Source organism: Octopus sinensis, linkage group LG10 (assembly GCF_006345805.1).
Source record: "Octopus sinensis linkage group LG10, ASM634580v1, whole genome shotgun sequence".
In the NCBI taxonomy this organism is placed as follows: domain Eukaryota; kingdom Metazoa; phylum Mollusca; class Cephalopoda; order Octopoda; family Octopodidae; genus Octopus; species Octopus sinensis.
In genome coordinates, this window is record NC_043006.1 from 26,892,249 (window position 1) to 26,910,815 (window position 18,567).

The 18,567-nt window shown below is 34.2% G+C and overlaps 1 protein-coding gene across 2 annotated transcripts in view; it reads left to right on the plus strand.

Annotated features, from left to right (window-relative positions):
- LOC115216483 (mitochondria-eating protein-like) overlaps positions 1-18,567 on the plus strand; it is a 40,992-nt gene that overhangs the window by 14,764 nt on the left and 7,661 nt on the right. For both annotated transcript variants that reach the window (XM_029785901.2, XM_036506421.1), the window contains exons 2-7: positions 10-115; positions 3,111-3,300; positions 3,779-3,956; positions 7,943-8,101; positions 10,608-10,780; positions 12,139-12,283. In XM_029785901.2, the coding sequence (XP_029641761.1) occupies positions 10-115; positions 3,111-3,300; positions 3,779-3,956; positions 7,943-8,101; positions 10,608-10,780; positions 12,139-12,283 (951 nt within the window). The remainder of the gene's footprint in view (positions 1-9; positions 116-3,110; positions 3,301-3,778; positions 3,957-7,942; positions 8,102-10,607; positions 10,781-12,138; positions 12,284-18,567) is intronic.

Below are 18,567 nucleotides of genomic sequence, written 5' to 3' on the forward strand. Positions count from 1 at the left end.
TATTTATAGATTAATTCCTGTGATCAGAATGTGATGCGTTGTTGTGATATCCTTGAGTTAAATGCCCTCATTCAACAGGAACTCTTCAAGTTGCTGAATCAATCTGCTGCCGAAGGTAAGTTTTGTGATTCAAAGCTGTTTGATTTTGATCCTGTTTAGAAATGGATATTAAACTAAGTTAACTTTTCCAAGTACAGGAAATTTGAAATAGTAAATATTCTTTGATTTTGTGAACTAGTTTTAAATGAGATTAGTGTATTTTGTCTTAAAGGGGATTATTATATAAAAATTCCCATTTAAATTTCTTGGATACATTTTATGTGACAAGTCCTGAGATAAAAATCCATGCTTCATCTTTTAGAACCATTTGGCACTTTCTCTCTGGCACAAAAGTATAATTAATTTACTGTCTGCCAAATCATTGTCCATCAGTTTTCTATCAAATCAGCCTTATTTGTTTGAAATTTAAAACGAATGGAGCAAAGTGGAATTAATGCAGCAGACTTGATTATCTTAGATTTATCATTATTATTATTGCTCTAAGCTGCTACCATTGTTGTTTCAATTCAGTATTTGTATAATTTAAACAGGTTTATGTGCCGGTGGCACATAAAAAGCACCATCCGTTCGTGGCCGTTTGCCAGCTCTGTCTGGCACCAGTGCGGGTGGCACGTAAAAAGCACCCACTACACTCACGGAGTGGTTGGCGTTAGGAAGGGCATCCAGCCGTAGAAACACTGCCAGATTTGACTGGGCCTGATGAAGCCTTCTGGCTTCACAGACCCCAGTAGAACCGTCCAACCCATGCTAGCATGGAAAACGGACGCTAAACGATGATGATGATGATGATGATGTTTAAGCTGTGTTCATTTGTCTTAAGCCTGTGTCATTTTATTGGTGTGGCCTAGATTCTCTGATTGGTGGAAATCCAACCCTTAGGATTGGTGGAAAATTAATGTATTACATTAGACACTTTTTGACAAGCATAGATATTTGCCTGACAGTCCCTGATTGGACATAAATAGTTTCAAAGCTTAACATTGTATAGGATACCAAACATTTAAGCAATAGTGGAATGTTGTTTATTACACATACAATTCAGATAATTTGTTGACCTTTTACTTCCATTTGCTCTCACTTTATTCTTTTCTTCTTACTTTGTCTTCTACATTTTCCTTTTTTTTTCTTTGTTTTTTCTATTCCACTTTTTGTTTTTCTCACTCCCCAAAATGGGCTCTGCTTAAAATGTCAGAATCTTTTTCTAACAACACACTATTTAACTCTTTATTTAGTGTAGTGTATTACACAAATTGGTAATTGGTCAGAAGAAATTTTTTCAGACATGTCAGTTTAGTAAGAAGGTTGTATCCCAGCCACATAGTTTTAGGTTCAGTCCCATTGCATGGCACCTTGTGAGTGAATTTGGTAGATGGAAACTGAAAGAAGTTCTGGACAGTCTCCTTGTTTAAGTTGGATAATGCTGCTATAATCCTTGTCTTCAGTTTATCTTTGGTGTTACAAGGGGTTTTGTTGGGCTCTCGCTCAACTGTGCCACACACATAATGATCAAGGGGGTTGCAGTGTGGGGAATTAGGTGGCCAGATGTTAGGGGTGATGTGGTCACAGAAATTGTCTGACAGCCATGACCGGGTTCTCCTGCTTGTGTGGCATGGTGCAAAGTCCTGTTGTTAGACATAGGATTTTCCAGCAGCCATCCTTGTGACCCAGGGCAGTACTACCTCCTGCAGGCCCCTGTGTCAACTTCTGAGATCATGTGAGAAGATGAGTGGACTCATAACGTCCCCATCACTAGTGATCACTCCAAACACTATGATGTTGACTGGATGTTTGATTTTTATCTCTTTCAGTACATGTACTCAAATTACACTATCCAAGATTGACACCCATATCAGAGCTTCTGGCATGAATGCCAAGCAGTACAGAATGTCATTTCCAAATTTTTGGCTGAGTGAATTGCATCATGATGCCATTTTTCTCACAGATAGTGCCCAACTAACCCTACTACACTGTGTAGTCAACAAAATCAAAAACAAACAATGCACAAAATTAAAAATATAAAATGGTGACAATTTCCCCTTCACATCCTGTATATACATACATACATACATACATACATTTATCAAATTGAGAGAGAGAGAGAGAGAGAGAGAGAGAGAGAGAGAGAGAGAGAGAGAGAGAGAGAGAGATACACATTGGCAATGAGGACTGAAGGAAGTTTTTAGCAATTAAACAATCACATAATTAGGGATTGCAAAGCCAGAAGATAAAAATAGTGGAGAAATAGAAAGAGAAAATATGATAGATGAATAAAGAAAATGAAAATGAATCAGTTTGCTTAATTTATTGATCGTGCATCTTGTTTGGGCTAGCAACAACAAGCATCTGAAAACAATGTGCACATGAATTAACATACAAGGGTTGACAAGATTTCACATGCGTAAACCAAGGACCGGAGAAACTAACTGCCATGAATTTATAGGGAATCCGTTGATATTGTATGACAAAATGTTCAACCACTAAATTTAACAAGCTAAGATTTTGGATAATTTTTCATGAAGCTATTACAAATAAAATTAATGTTGTATTTTATTACCCTGACTGTAAAGTTATTGCAGGTTACTGTATATTTAAAGATTGGTATAACTGGTGATGCTGGAGTTCAAATTTTTCAGGATGCCACTAAGCATTTTACCTGCATGCCAATGATTCTGTCGACTCCCCACCTTAAGGACTGTTAATATTGATGTTCCTTCATGTAAGACAGGTATTGATTATTTTATGAATCTAATGCAGTTGGAAATTTACAACATAACTAGAAGGAACTGATGAAAAGAACACTTTTCACGGAAGATGACTCCCATGCCATACAAACAAGGTTTCACAAACTTGGGAATAAAAAGCACTGAAATTAATCCAATAAAACAAGTATGGGAACATCTTGATAGAAGGTTATGAACAAGGTTGTCCAAAACTACAGAGCTGAAGGAAATATTGACTGAAAACAAAATTTTATATCAAATTGATAAATGGCAAAAGCCATACAAGTAGATAATCATACTGTAACTATTTTACTTCTTTTTCTTTTTAAGGTGGACTTTATGGTGGAGCAGCTGCTATAAAAACAAAGTTTCTTCCTTGGTTATCCCATGATTTAATTTCTGGTAATCGAATGTTACTTCCTTCCTTTGGAATGCAACTGAAAGACCATCAATTAACTTATCAGGATAAAGAAGATGAATTAAGAACTATTCAAGCAGAGAATGCTGCTTCTCAGGACAAGTGAGTAAATAAAATATGCTATAAAGCAATAAAAAATTCTAAATTTATCCAAATCAATACGACAGACAAAAAGTTGAAGAGTTAGTTTAGGAAAAGGGTCAGCTCAGAAGCCCGTTGTTTGAAGATGATTAATAAATTCTCTCGTAACTAGTTACTTATTCATTCTGAAAGGACAAGAGGTTTTTTTTTCTTTCTTTCATTTAGCAATTGTATGTATGAAGTAGGTTGGAAAGGATCATTTTGAGGGGTGTTTTGCAGAGTGGAATTGAAATCAAAGTTGGCAGTAAATATGGTACCTTGATCAGCAGGGTACTGCTTACAGAGTTAAATTGTTTAAAAAACAGTTGCTAAGAGGATTTTATAGTATGGGGAAAATATAAACAAAAACATGGTGCTAAAGATCAAATACATTTTTTAACTGTTTAAATGCTTGTAACTTTCAAAGAGTTTATTTCTCTATCTATTCTGTATTTGATAGAGCTAAGCTGATTGTGCCACAAGCATCTTTGAGTGCAGTGCAAGAACTTCAACAGGACCAAGTTGTGCAACGTTTTAAGGAAATGTATTACACAGACAGAATGGATGCCATGAACATATTGAAACTTTATTGTGATGATCAAATTAAAGTAGAAAAAATAATCTTTACTGTTTTTCAGGTGAGATCTCTTGAATGATGAATAAGTAAGTATTTATACACTGTTCGACAGTAAAAGGTAATTATAGTGACAGGTTCAGTCAATGAAGAAACTAAGATTCAGGTTGATGATCTTTAAGCCTCATCCTTATTCCCTTCTATTTCCTTGTTTTAGATGTTCTGAAATGCTAATTCAAGATTTAGTACTCATAATACATTATTGAAAGTACTCTGAAATTTTGAAGCAAATGTGAGCATTGGGATGAACATTGTCAAAATTTATTATTAGTTTATTATAGAGACATCCAAAACTCAAATGTCATGCTCAGTAAGCGAATCAGGAATGTAGTAACTTGACATGTAAACCAATGTAGTTGAGGTGTATATCTCTTTCAAAGGAACTTCAGATAGGTTGATAGGAAAACATGATAATATGCAATACATATTGATAATCACTTTTCTGAAGTAACTGTTTTTTAGCATTGGGAAACAGAATGAAAGCATTGTATCTGCATTACAAAGCATGTTTGTGAACTTTAGAGATTCTGGTCTTTGTTACAAATAAAAACTTCTAGCCACAAGTCAGCCCTGATCTTACTGTCAGCTGTAACCTTCCCTCTTTTATTCAAGTATTATGTACACTTAACTATATCATTATATTGTTCAATATATCTCTTTTAAGACAGTTGGGTGTTGGTGAAGGCGATTTGTCTTCTATTTCTTACAAGTTGGATGACCACAAAGTTGTTCCTTCGAAATCTTCTGAGAAGTATGTTGTGCATAGCATTGAAAATGAATTGCAATCAGGAAAACTGCATTGTGATTGATCTACTGTACTGAATTTAGAATCTGCTCATAAGTTGAGAAAACAAATATGGATTAGAGACGTTAATTAGTGTATGTGATTTGATAATTGTGCTGGTATATAATGACAAAGGATAATGTGTGTAAAATGAAATGGTTGCATGCAGTCTTACAATTTTGAACTGAAATTATCTTTGTCTTCCATTTTTCTGTTAATTCAATCAACTATATTTCATTTTTAAAATGATAGCACTTGGTGCCATTTCTTTTGGTATTAAATTCTGATACTTATTTCATTGACCCCAAAAGGATGAAAGGCATAGTTGACCTTCGTGGAATTTGAACTCAGAATATAAAGATGGAGGAAATGCTGCTAAGCATTTTGCCTGGTGTACTAAGAATTCAGCCAACTCACTACCTTAATAATAATCATAATAACTCCTAGCAGTACAATGAAAACAGTACAATGAAATTATATATTTTTTGAAATATTTGATTTTTGAGATGTGAACATCCACATAGGCAGTACTGAAGAAGCAATTTATTTATTTACCTACCTACCTGCTTGCCTACCTACCTGTCTGCCTACCTACCTACCAATCAATCAATCAATCAATCTATCTATCTATCCATTTAAAAAGTGTCCATGCAACAATCAAAGGTTCATACAAAATGCAAAGTTCTGTTTATGATTATAAACAAAGTTCTTGTTTATAATTTTAATGATTAGATTCAAATAGTATTTCTCTCTTATCTTAGGGCATTTGTTTTTGCTTTTCAGGCATGCTTAGTAAATTACTTGATTCAAGGTAACTTTTCTCATAGTACCAATTTGTCTGTGGACCTGGCATTAATTGTACCCATTAGTGCCATTATATTCTTTTAAATTGCTTTATAATAATAGGAACTATATACTTTAATGACTATGTAATGCTTATGAAGCTTACTTAGGACACTGCTGATAACTAGGGAGTTTCATTATTTGATATTATTTCAGCATGTGACTTGGCCTTGTAGAACAACCGTGCAAAAGTAGATGGTGACGAATGAATGACTCCTTTAAACACCGCACGGTCACCTGACAATAAAAGCCAAAATATGGATAAACGAATAAGTGCCAAAAGTAATAAGAGAGAGACAACACAACTGTAAATGTTAAGAGAAAGGTTTTATTTAGATCTTAACATGTGGGTAGCAGAGTGTGTCTGTGTGTTCGACATAAGTACATACGTAATAATAATAATATAGACAGGCCATCAAAGGATACAATAATGTGTAAGTGTGTACAAACAAGGTGTATGTGTGTGAGATAAAATACAGAGCAATAGAAATGAGTCTATCAGGATGCTAGAAGTAGATCAGATACAAGATGAAGGTAAATACTAGTTCGTAGTAATGAATGCAATAGCAGAGGTACTGTAACAATAAAGTTGAGGTCACAAGGCAGAGGCTGGTTGAACACATGTCATGTAGCAGTTGTGGCTTCAATGCTGTGCCAGGTTACGTGGTACAGAAGGTTCTCACAGGTTGAGCTAGCTGTTAACTTTGGTGAGTATTCACAAACAGCGTGAAGTTAAGTCTGGGCGATGTTGCTGTGTGCATATTGATGTGGTAGTGGAGATGACATTAAGATTGAAAGGTGACGGTGGTGTAGGTCCTGAAATGCTGTTGGTGTTGGTGTTGCAGCCACTGGAACTGGCTGAGTCACTGGAACATGGCTGTGTCACTGGATGCTCTGTAGTCAGAGGTTAGTCCTTAGAAAGACTAGAACCAAAGACGAATTATGGTTTGTTGATCTAGCTTTTAAAGAGATTAGTGGGCTCCAGAAGAGAACCTAGAAGACTGTGTCACGGGACCTTATCAGAAGGCTGCGATTGGTTGGTTTACACATTGGCGCGAAATAAAGCAAGAGTTAAACTGCACCAAAACCAACTAATCAGAGTAGTCGACACAACTGGATGGTGTGGAAGTTCTGCCACATCCAACCTATAGTTCAGATGTTGCTCCATCTGACTATGGTCTCTTCCAATCAATGTAGCACTTTATGAAAGGTCACCGATTTGAGTCATTTGAGGATGTTGAAGAAGCCTGTCAAAAATTTTCTGATTCAAAACTGTAGGATTGATACTTTGACCAAATCCAAAAGCTTGCAGATCATTGGCAGAAGGTTGTGGGAAATGATGGTCTTTATTTTGAAGAATAGTTGTTGTTGATTTTGAACAAATTCTTGCATAAAAAATCATTATTTTAACATGGCACACAAACTTTTTCCTCAACCGAGTATCATTATAACTACTGACTTCACCTCCCTTTTCTTTGTCCCTCTGTATTAGCACTGTCTTTCCTTTTGTCATCCATGTTGGTATTCTATTTTCCATATAGTGCATAGTTGTGCATACTTTTCAGATTTTCAAGCCCAAATCCTTGAACACCATCTTGTCCATGGGCTTTGTTACAAGATTGTAAACTTTGATTGTAATCTAGAATGTAGGTACATGTAAACAGGTACATCATTCCAAATATCTAAGGTAAACTTTTGTTAAGTTAACTTTTCAGAGCTTAGTGTTTTCTGATTGAAAAAGAAATCCTTTTTGTGAGGTAGTCTAGGCTATGTAGTTGGTGTATGTTGGATATAGTCCTGTTGATATGTGTAGAGTCTGTTGATTGACTGTGTTGTCATGTATATTACAGAATGGTTATAATGTCTCTGTTCCTGTAGAACGATCTTGCTTGGTAGGAGGAGTTGTAATTGCATATGAATGTGGTTTGTACATCAAAAGCAAGGGAATTAAGAATAATGTTGTCATCTGTGTTTTGAGGTGACAAAGAGCAAATCTTCTTCCAGATATGTATAGTATTCAATGCTAAGAGTTTACAATTCAAAGCAAAACTTGTCAAAGATATTTGACATTTTAGCTCATTTTAGTTACACTAGAAGAGAGAAACTAGTAAATTACTTTGTTTATATAAATATACAGTAATTTTACTTGTTCTCTAATGAGTGATTTTATTTTTATTCATTAACTGTTAATAATTGTAAGCACCTTTTTGAGGTATAAAAAGGATGCTTTTTTTTTATTAAATTACTTTTTGATTTTTAATTCAATTTTTCTAGACTTGTAATTTATTCTAACTTTAGTAATTGTTATATACCCTGGGAAATGTTTTGTTATGACCATCATAATATATTTTCAACTTTCTTAGAAAGCCTGTTCAGCAGGACGATTTAGCCTTCATCAATATAAAACCAAACTTCGAGATTTTTTTGATGGTAAATATGACAGCCCTCAGTCAAAGGAGCAATTGATTCAAGAGTTTATCTTCAGACTTGCTGGCCCTTATGATTTGAGAGCTATTGTAACTGTAAGTTAAATAAATAAGACTATATTTTAGCTTTTTTAAATGAATCAATCTGATTTTCACTAACAATTTTTTTTTTCTTTTATAATTGTCTAACATTATATTGATATAATGCTAAACTTGTAAAATTTTTGTGCATGATTGCTACTTCATCTTTTTATTTTCCTATTTCTATGACCTAAAAAAAAAATTATCCCATTACTATATCTGCCTGGCTTAAATGTTATCTAAACTAGTCAATTAAACTTCATAAAATAATTTGATCAATCCTTTTTCTTCTATGAAATAGTCTCTTTTCCTGTCTTGGTTTTATTACTTCCTTCACAGTTACAAATCACATTATACTTCTTTTTAATTCACAATTTTATACCTTCTATCTTCAATCCATTTCTGTTTTTGACATTACACCCTCTGCTGTAATTTCTCTGTAAAAATTAAATCTGAGCTTATCAACTCTCCACTACTACTCTCACCCTCTCTAAGGAGAGCTGACATTAATGGTAAATATGACTTCTAATTACACTGGAAGTTTTCCTTTCCTAATTTTTCCATGTTCACTTACTATCTTCACAACTATCCTAACATTAGCAGATGTCACCAAATTCTCACTCTGCATTGAGGACATCATCTCACTTCTTTCCCTAAAGTTGTTCTTGTTTAGAATCAAGTTAGTTCTTATCAAATTGACCTATGATCTAGTAATGCCTATTCCATATTATTTTCTGTCATTGTATTTTCTAGATTACATTATTGAATGTCTTTCTGTAGGCTGGAATTTGAGAGAGGCTGCTAAATTTAACATGTTGAGCAATCATGAAGATGGTTTGTCTTCATCACATATAAGCTTTCTTTAATCAAGGTACCCTTTTTTGCTTATCTCTCCCTGAAGTTGTCGTTCTTGGTGACTTCAACTTCATAGTTCTCTCAAAGCAAAACTGCTGGTACAGAAGCTAAAATGTCAGCCTTTCTGTCCAAGGCTGATCTCATACTCACGTTTCTGATCAATCAGCTAACTCTCCAAATATTCTCGGTCTTTTCTTCCTCCAGAATTCACTCATGACTCTGTTATTACAGTTTCTGTAACTATATGATCATGCACAACTAATATTGCACCAATGAGATGTGCAGTATTAATGTGCTTCTATCTAGAGCTGATAAATAGCTGAGTGATTCTTCTTACAACCAAAACCCATAACCAATCAATATAGGAAATAGATCTAATGAAATTTCTTTTATAATAAATTGTTCTTTTTTGTATTATTTTCATATTTTCCTCTTTATGAATTAAGCATTCTACAAGTACTTTACGTCTTCCATCCATCTACTTGAATTAACCCTTTCGTTACTATATTTCTGACCAAAATGCACACCTTATGTGTTTCAATTAATTTCTAACGTAATCATAAATTTAGTCTGGTTTCATTAAACAACTATAACTTTTTTATTTATCAATATATTAATCTGATTTTTGGAAGATAATTTAATGAAATGTTCTCAACCAATTCTATACTATAATTTTTGTCACAAAGTGACTCTAATTGCAGGTAGATACAGGTAAATTCAACAAAATATAAAATTATTAAAAGTTTTGTTCAAACATCGCTATAGAAAATAGGTTATTAGCTAATATTCAATTGGGTATACAACAAAATTTTACTATAGAATTTGTTATTCTGGGTAACTTTCTGATACCCATAATAATATTTATGGCAAAATAAGCCTTAATTTCATTTAAGGTTGTGGGAAACCACAAAGTATCCTTTCTTTCGCTTTGTTTACATTTAGTGTAACGGTTCGTTTCCGCTGTAATGATTTCAAATAGGCTCATTCGAAAAAGTAAAAAGAAATAGTCTAAGGCTTTACTCTCCTGGGAAAGATTGTGGCTTGGTCCAGTTTCTTCAGAAAAATCACTGAAAGAAACAGTTTCTAAATTTTCACTCCATTCAGGTGCCAATTCATTTTCTTTATTGCTGTCGGAGCTCTCGGATTCACTGTTTCATTTTCGGAAAATGAAACATCGGATTCATTATCAAATACCACGTGCTTTTTTTTTTCAGTCATAGAGTTAGATTTATGAAGGTCTTCAGTAGAAAAGCCTTCGAATTCTGACTCGCTGCTTGATATAATGAAATTCGTATCCATTTTTTGTCAGAATTACAAATTTTGAAAACACAATAGGAACAAATTTCGGAAAAAAATCTCCCAAAATTCACAGAATTAAAATTACACTTTGATCATTGTACAAAACTGTAGATGAACTGTTTACGAAGTATAATCATGTGTTTTCACGAATATACTAAAGAGATTTGCTCTGATATTCTCATTTAAATATGACTAGGTAAATACGGGCGGATTTGGGCGGTTTGGTCACATAAACCTAAATTTTTGGGGGGCGGCTTTGGGTGGTAAAGGGCTAATGTGTGACAGTCAATTGCATTAATACTTACTACAGTCACTGACTATCTATGATGATTTTTCATTCCATTAAACTTACCAAATTATTTTTTAGGATGTTATTGAAGATGTGGATTCATCCTTAAACTACTTACTTCCAAGTGACTGCAGTATTTCAGTAATTCAGTCATTTATCCGTGAAGCATGTAAACTAGGTTGGAATATGGCTTGCCTGGTTATTCCCATTGACATTGACCTTGGAATTGAAACAGTTTTTGATCCAGTGAAGTATGTTTCTTCATAACCAGTAAAATTTTCACTTGTTTGGAAAAGATATTCTATTTATTAAGATAACTACAATTAAGAATGTGATTAATGATTAATTATCCATAAAGATCCATAGTAGAGATTGTGTCTATCTAATTAACACTATATAATTGATAGTTATTTGATCAAAATAGTCCAACAACTCTAAAAGTACAGAGATGCTTTGAGAAATATTAAGAGATTTAGAAATATAAACTCAGTCCAATATCATACTATTATTGTATTGTAGCTGATAAAAGTGGTATAAAAATAGTAATTATTAAGAATAACAGAAGAAAATTCCTGATATACAGGAAATAAAATACACGACTTGGATAAAAAAAAAAAATTTACTCTATTGTAGTAATAAGCAAGTATGTAAAATGGTTGTAGCCCAGATATTGCAGTTGCAGATTGTATTTCAAAATACAAATTAAGCCTACAATTTAACAAAAAAATAATAACAATAAGGTAAAACAGAGATTAAGAAAATATTAAATTGAAAACCCCAGACTAGAGAAAGTTTAAGGTTTTGGGCATAAAAATTTAGAGTAGAACTGACATTTGACCAAATAGCTTGTTCAATGCTTGACAAATAACAAATAGGAGTTAGTGAGATTGATGCAGTTGACATACATCATGAAAATTTGTAGGTTTGTGTCTGTATGAAAATCATAGCTTGGGTTAGTGTTCCAAATGGTTGCATCTCTGGAAAGGAATGACTGTAACAAGTGTTAAGAGTAAAATTTCAGTGGTGGAAAGAGTGTATTGTGTGGGCCAGAGAAAAGAGGTTTTGTTCCCAGCTAGTTCAGAAAAGCAGAATTCATTGTAATAATTGCAGAGCAGGTGGAAAGAGGAAACATTGCATCTGTGAGATAGTGGTTGATGTATGTGTGAGAGTAAGTGAACTTGTGAACTGGCTTTCTTTTGTATACCAAATAAGATATTTATGTGTGTAGTAGCAACATCACCCACACACTTCAACTTCTAACCCACTCTTTCTGCCAGGATTGCCAGATCATTTTCATAAAAGTAGCATAAAATTTTCAAAAAGTTGCAGATTGTATTAGAAAATAGCCCAAAAAGAAAATTTTGCAGTTAACCAGATGGTAGTGTCCTAAAAAAAGTAATAGCATGTAGTTCTGCTACATGAAGCTCATTCTAACAAGCCTGCTTTCTGCCTTTTCTATCTCTACTACATTAACTAATATTGTGTAGTAGAACTGGTTGATTTTGTATAACCTCCACAATAAATGATTAGAAATTTTTTTTTTTCTAATTTTAATGTTACTTGAAAATGTTCTTCATAATTTATAGAATCTATTATATTTACTATTCAGATATCGCCGTAGTGTCAATTCAGATTACAGAAGTCGCATAATCAGTCACTATATATGGCCATGTCTTTTCCTTGGTTCTTCTTTGGCCAGTAACCGGAAAGTTATTTACCAAGGTGAAGCTGAAACTCGTAGTACAGTTGATCAGGTAAGACTTAGTTGTGAACATAAATAATTATACTGTTTATGTAATGAAAAGAAATTTCTTGTAAACATTTTTCTTCTGACACTCTTCACTATTTTTTAAACTAAAAGCTTCATAACTAAATGCACCTCCCAGCCTAGTACAATGAAGATAGTTTCATTTTCCACTCAGACACCTGTTTTGCCTACTACTATGACGATGGCTTCTCAACTAGCCATCACCTTCAGACTGCTGTTATAAGCATCCCACACTCGTATCAGAGGCAATCCTGTGCCCCACTGTGCCTGACCATACTATTATCTGGTAAACTGCAAAAGTCATGGAAATGCAGCCATAGTGATGCAACTTGTCTAGGTTGTTGGGTAATCCAAACAAACCCAGTAGTTTATTAAAGGGTTCTTCTTTAACTACATGGAGGAGATGTGGATCCTGCATTTATAGTGAATGTAACTCAACTAGAGAGCAGTAAATGAATGAAAACTGATACACTGTAGAAAGGAGACTAGTCTTGACAGGCACCCACTCTACTGCTGGTGGTATGGTAAAACTATGCTACCAAATGTTTGTCTATCTGTCAGGACTCTCATGAGTTTTGCTGCTAACATGGAATCTAGTACAACCAGTTGCATATTTGGGTCACTGGCGATTAAATTGGCACCCCCACCAAGCTAGCTTGGTGAGGAGTATTGCTAGAAAATCTACCAGGACTAAAAACAAGACCTGTAAAAAAATGATAGATGAACCCAGAGTAGGTTTGACAACTATCTAGCAATACCATAGGTACTCATAAATTCCAGGTTAGTGTCTGGTATGCTGGAAGACCACTGAGAGTGAGGTACCTCTCAGCTTTTGCTAAAGAGTATCTCTGGGAGAAGGTCACTGATGTAAAATCAGATGTACAGGAATGGTAGGAATCTTTTGCACTTAAGATCAGAGTGTTCTCACATTCTCGAACCTGTGATCCATATTAGCACTAGATGTCTTGCCTTGGTTTGTCACTGTATCATGTCAATATGGTGGAGGAGTGTATGAGGTGTGCAAACCTTATGGAGCCTAAAATTTTGCTCAGCCATTGCTTTGTCAGTGATGGTCATACTCATCGATGCCATCATGTATGTGTGTATGATTAGAATGAAGTGAGTTTAAGAAATGGTCTTTCTTGGTCAAGAGTTAACATTCACTGTGTACATATGTGGGCATGTATGTGACTCCATCTTTGTTTACATTTGTGTTCCACAAAAGTTACTGGCTATCTGTGATTTTGTTGCCATCACTTCTGTCAACAATCATCTGCTCGCTTCACAGCTTTTCAAGACATGTGAAATAAAAGATCTCTCTATTGAAACATGGGTATGGGTTTGTGACAGGAAAGACATCCAACTGTAAAACAGTACATCAATAGTATATTTGTTTAGCTATGACTGCATGGAACAAAGACATAAAAATGAATGTGTGTGTGTTACTGTCTCCTTGCCTTGACATCCATGTGATAGTTGTGAATAGGTGTCACAGTGTCCTTTGTTTCCAGTCTTCTGTGAAAACGTGTCTGGTCATGGGGAATATTACCTTACTTGAAAACAGGTGAGGGTTGATGACAAGAAGGGCATCTAACTGTTGAAAATCTGCCTCAGCAAATTCTGTCCAACCCACAGAAGCATGAACAAGTGGATGTTAAATAATGATGATGATGATGATGATGATTATATATATATATATATATATATTACGGAGATGTACTCGCATAGCAAGTAATTTGATCTGAGATCGTGTGCTGAAACGAAAACAATTGCAGCGTGGAAGGTGTTTATAAGCCATTTAAGAAACACACAAAAGCCGTTCGATTCACTTCAACATTTAAGTTTAATTTGTCAAAATATTTTCGTCGCTAAAATCCGCAACCTGTTCACTGACAAAGTCCGTGCTGCATCTAAGAAAGTAACAGTTAGTTCGTCATATATATGTACGTATGTATGTGTGTATGTATGCATACATGTGTGTATGTATGTACGTATGCATGTACGCACATACGCCTGTGTATGCATGTATGTATGTATGTATGTATGTATGTATGTATATATGTATGTGTGTGTATATGCACGCACATACACTCTATAAAACATAAAGCTATAAACCTGTAGCAATGGATGGATGTAGAGTGACCACTCATCACAAAGCTATCAAATTTCAACTTCCTACGGCCCCCGAAGCTAGAAAGTGATTTATGACGCTTACTCCCAAAACTATACCCTAAAATCTATTATCAGATTTTTATCTCTATATCACAGAACTATTGTTTTACTATTGTGCGTATGTATGTATGTATGTGCGTATGTAGTAAAACAATAGTTCTGTGATATAGAGATAAAAATCTGATAATAGATTTTAGGGTATAGTTTTGGGAGTAAGCGTCATAAATCACTTTCTAGCTTCGGCCGTAGGAAGTTGAAATTTGATAGCTTTGTGATGAGTGGTCACTCTACATTCATCCATCGCTACAGGTTTATAGCTTTATGTTTTATAGAGTGTATGTGCGTGCATATACACACACATACATATATACATACATACATACATACATACATACATGCATACACAGGCGTATGTGTGTACATGCATACGTACATACATACACACATGTATGCATACATACACACATACATACGTACATATATATGACGAACTAACTGTTACTTTCTTAGATGCAGCACGGACTTTGTCAGTGAACAGGTCGTGGATTTTAGCGACGAAAATATTTTGACAAATTCAACTTAAATGTTGAAGTGAATCGAACGGCTTTTGTGTGTTTCTTAAATGGCTTATAAACACCTTCCACGCTGCAATTGTTATATATATATATATATATATATATAATTGAATAAGATAGGAGGAGTACAGTTGGACAATTATTTTTTAATCACTACAAATGTTTCCATACAGCATAGTTCTTCATATATACAGGAATTTAATTATGCAATGGTTTACCTGTATAATGGGATTGAGTTGTATTTCTTCTGGTGATATTCAATTGCTGTCCCTGTTAGTTACAAAACCTTCGACTTTGATTCTAACATATCCATCTGCCTTGTTTGGATTTAGTAGATGCTGGTAGTTTGATTCTGCTTGCTGTTAACGTGCTTTTGCACGCCTGCTCTGATTGGTATTGGATGTATTGCCTGTTTATTTTGTTCTGCATGTTAGGCTGCACATATGAAATTTTATTGTCCGACCTTCAGTATTCGGTGGTTCAGAGACACCCACACCCTCTCCCATATACACAGGGTGCGTAAGACATTTGAGGACATAATTTTGTGGGGTCATTGCTGCATTTTTTGCTAACTCTGTATAATCTTTGTTTCAGAAAATAATAACGGCACACCTTCAGCTTGCTCAAGAAATGAAGAAACATGCTGTTATTGTGGTTATAAAGGCTGAGCATAGTGATTTTAAAATATCTCGATCTTTAAAAGTTGCCAGATCTTTCGTCTATAAAGTTTGTAAGGAGCTAGAGACTGAAGATGGAAACATATCACCAGTATCAAAGCATAAAAAGCATTCTAAATGCTCTGAAATCATCAGAACCCTTGAATTTATCCAGCAAGTTCAACAGACCATTGATTACAATCTCAGAAAGTCCATGAGGTGAATTGCAAAAGATCTCCATGTGTTAGAAGGAACAGTGAAAAATGTTGTCCACAAAGACATCAGATGTCCACAAAGACATTGAGGTCTTATATGATGAGGTATGGTCAATTTGTCAGAAAAAGCAAAAGAAAATCACTACATCAGATCTAAATGGTTCTTAAACAAACTGAAAAATCCAGCAGAAGAAGATTTGATTTGGTTTTTCTCAAACAAGAAAAACTTCAACAAAGATCAAAAAGTTAACAGAAGAAATGACAGATGGTTATGTGCAAACCCTTCTGAAGTTCCAAGTGTTATGCATACAAAATTTCTTGCAACTGTCATGGCTTTAAGGGTTGTCTGCAATGAAGGACATGTGATGCCTCCTTACTCCTTTCCACAAGGCCTTAGAGTTAACTGCCACCTACATTGAGGTCCTGGAAATAATTATGAAGCTCTGGATAGACAATATATGCAATGGAAGGCCATACGTGTTTCAGTAAGACTCTGCACTATCACACATGGCTTTAGTAACACAGGAATGGATGGCTGAAAATTTTCATGATCACATAACCCCTAATATTTGACCTCCTAATTCCCCAGATTGCAATCCATTGGACTATTACATGTGGAGCATTGTTGAGAGAGAAGTCAATGAACATGCCCATAATACCAAAGATTCTTTGAAAGCTGCCATAGTCAGAGTAATGTCCAAAATGAATCAGGACCACTTGATTCAAGCATTTAGGTAATTTAGATCTCATATAGAAGCAGTTGTTGAAGCTGAAAGTGGCTTTATTATCGAAAAGAAGGCTTATTTTTATCCTCATAGCATTTTTTGATAAATAAAGATATTATATATCTGTTTTTTTATAAACATAAATCTGTCCTCAAATACCTTACGCACCCTGTATATTCATGTATACATGCTCATATACTCACGCAGATACACTCATATATATACCTTCATACATATACAATCACTTTACATATGTAATATATACACATACATATACATCTCTGGGCATCCCCATATATATATATATATATATATATGCATACTTATATACATACAGCAGTCAACAAATACATGCACAGACATACATTTATTTACATATATGTATGTACTTAGGTATATACATATACATATAGGATGAGAAGAATGGCGGGGGACTGAATTATAATTATTATTTTTATACATCTTGAAAATGCATACTTGGTGCAGTGGTTACACCTTGGAACTTTCTCGTCGTGTTTGTTTACTAGGTTCTTATTACTCAGCAGTATACTCAATGCTTCCTCAAGGCTAAGGTCACATTTACCAGACAGCAAATTACATAGGTGTGCATTTTTTATTATTGGCCATTTTATTTCGTATTTAATTTTTGATTCTTTCAGTCTCCATATTAGGTCTGCCAGTGAAGTTGTGTGTCATCTGTTTATTTTATCGAATGACGAGATGTAGTGGTGATAACAGACTTTGAATTGGTTTTCCAAGGCATCTATGTATGTATATCTATGTTGGGATGTGGAGATTGTGCATTTGTATATTATGTTTTTTGGACACATTGGTTCATGAGCGGACAAGTAGATTTTCTACAGCATATGCAGTTATTTGTACTATCATTATATTTATGTTTATCTGGTAACTTTTTGATTTTGTTTTCATGATGTTCTATTTGATTGTTAGTGTCTAAAGCATTCTGGAATTGGCTGTCTTTTTTGTTGCATCTTTTTCGATGATTCATTCTAATTTTATTACCTCCGTCTTGTACGTTATCTGAGTTATTATGGTCTATCTTTGGTTTATTTTTGTTATTGGTCTTAAATCCTGTGATGTTTTGATTTGTTTGTTCTTTGCCAGCAGACAACATCATTTGTATGTTTAAATTCCTGTTGTTTTATTTATGTATGAAGTACTCCATGTTGTAAGATATTGCATACAATATTTTCACTGTGTGTTTGTTGAATAAATAGTAGTATTTATGTGTTTCAGGGAAGTATCTATTTAATGTTGCAATGAATTGCTTACCTGTCTTGGATGATATTTGCAGTCCAAAAATTGGATTATACCATACGACCTCCAAATTTTTGTACCTTTTGTTTGGCTTCTTCTTCCTATTTTGTATGTTGTTGTGATTATGTGTGTCTGTATTCCAATTATTTCTATTCTTTTGGGTTATATCTGTTTTCTTCCTTTCAGTTTTTCTTCGTGTTTTCTCTTTTTTATTGTTACTCGTTTGTTGATGTCATTTGTGTTTTGTGTGTATTCTACCTTATGTGCATTTGTGTTATTGTTATTTGGGTTTACGTTATTTTCAAACTTTGATTTTTCCTTTATATCTGGCCCTAACTAGTGCTTCATTGTAGTATGGTTTATATTGGTTGAATATTTCCTCTGTGGCTGATAATCTTGATATTCTGGTGGCTGTATTCTTAATTATTCCCTTAGTTATGGATGATGGGTGATTGGAATTTACATTTATGTATCTTAAGCTCTCATTCAGCTTTCGGTATGGTTCATATAGGCCACTTTCCAAATTAAAAGTCGCATCTAGAAAATTTGCCTTATGGTAATTACTGTCTATGGTTACAGAAAGGCCAAAACGTCTAAAAAACATATGGAGTTCTTTTCTATATATTTCTATCTTTATTTTTGTACAGTT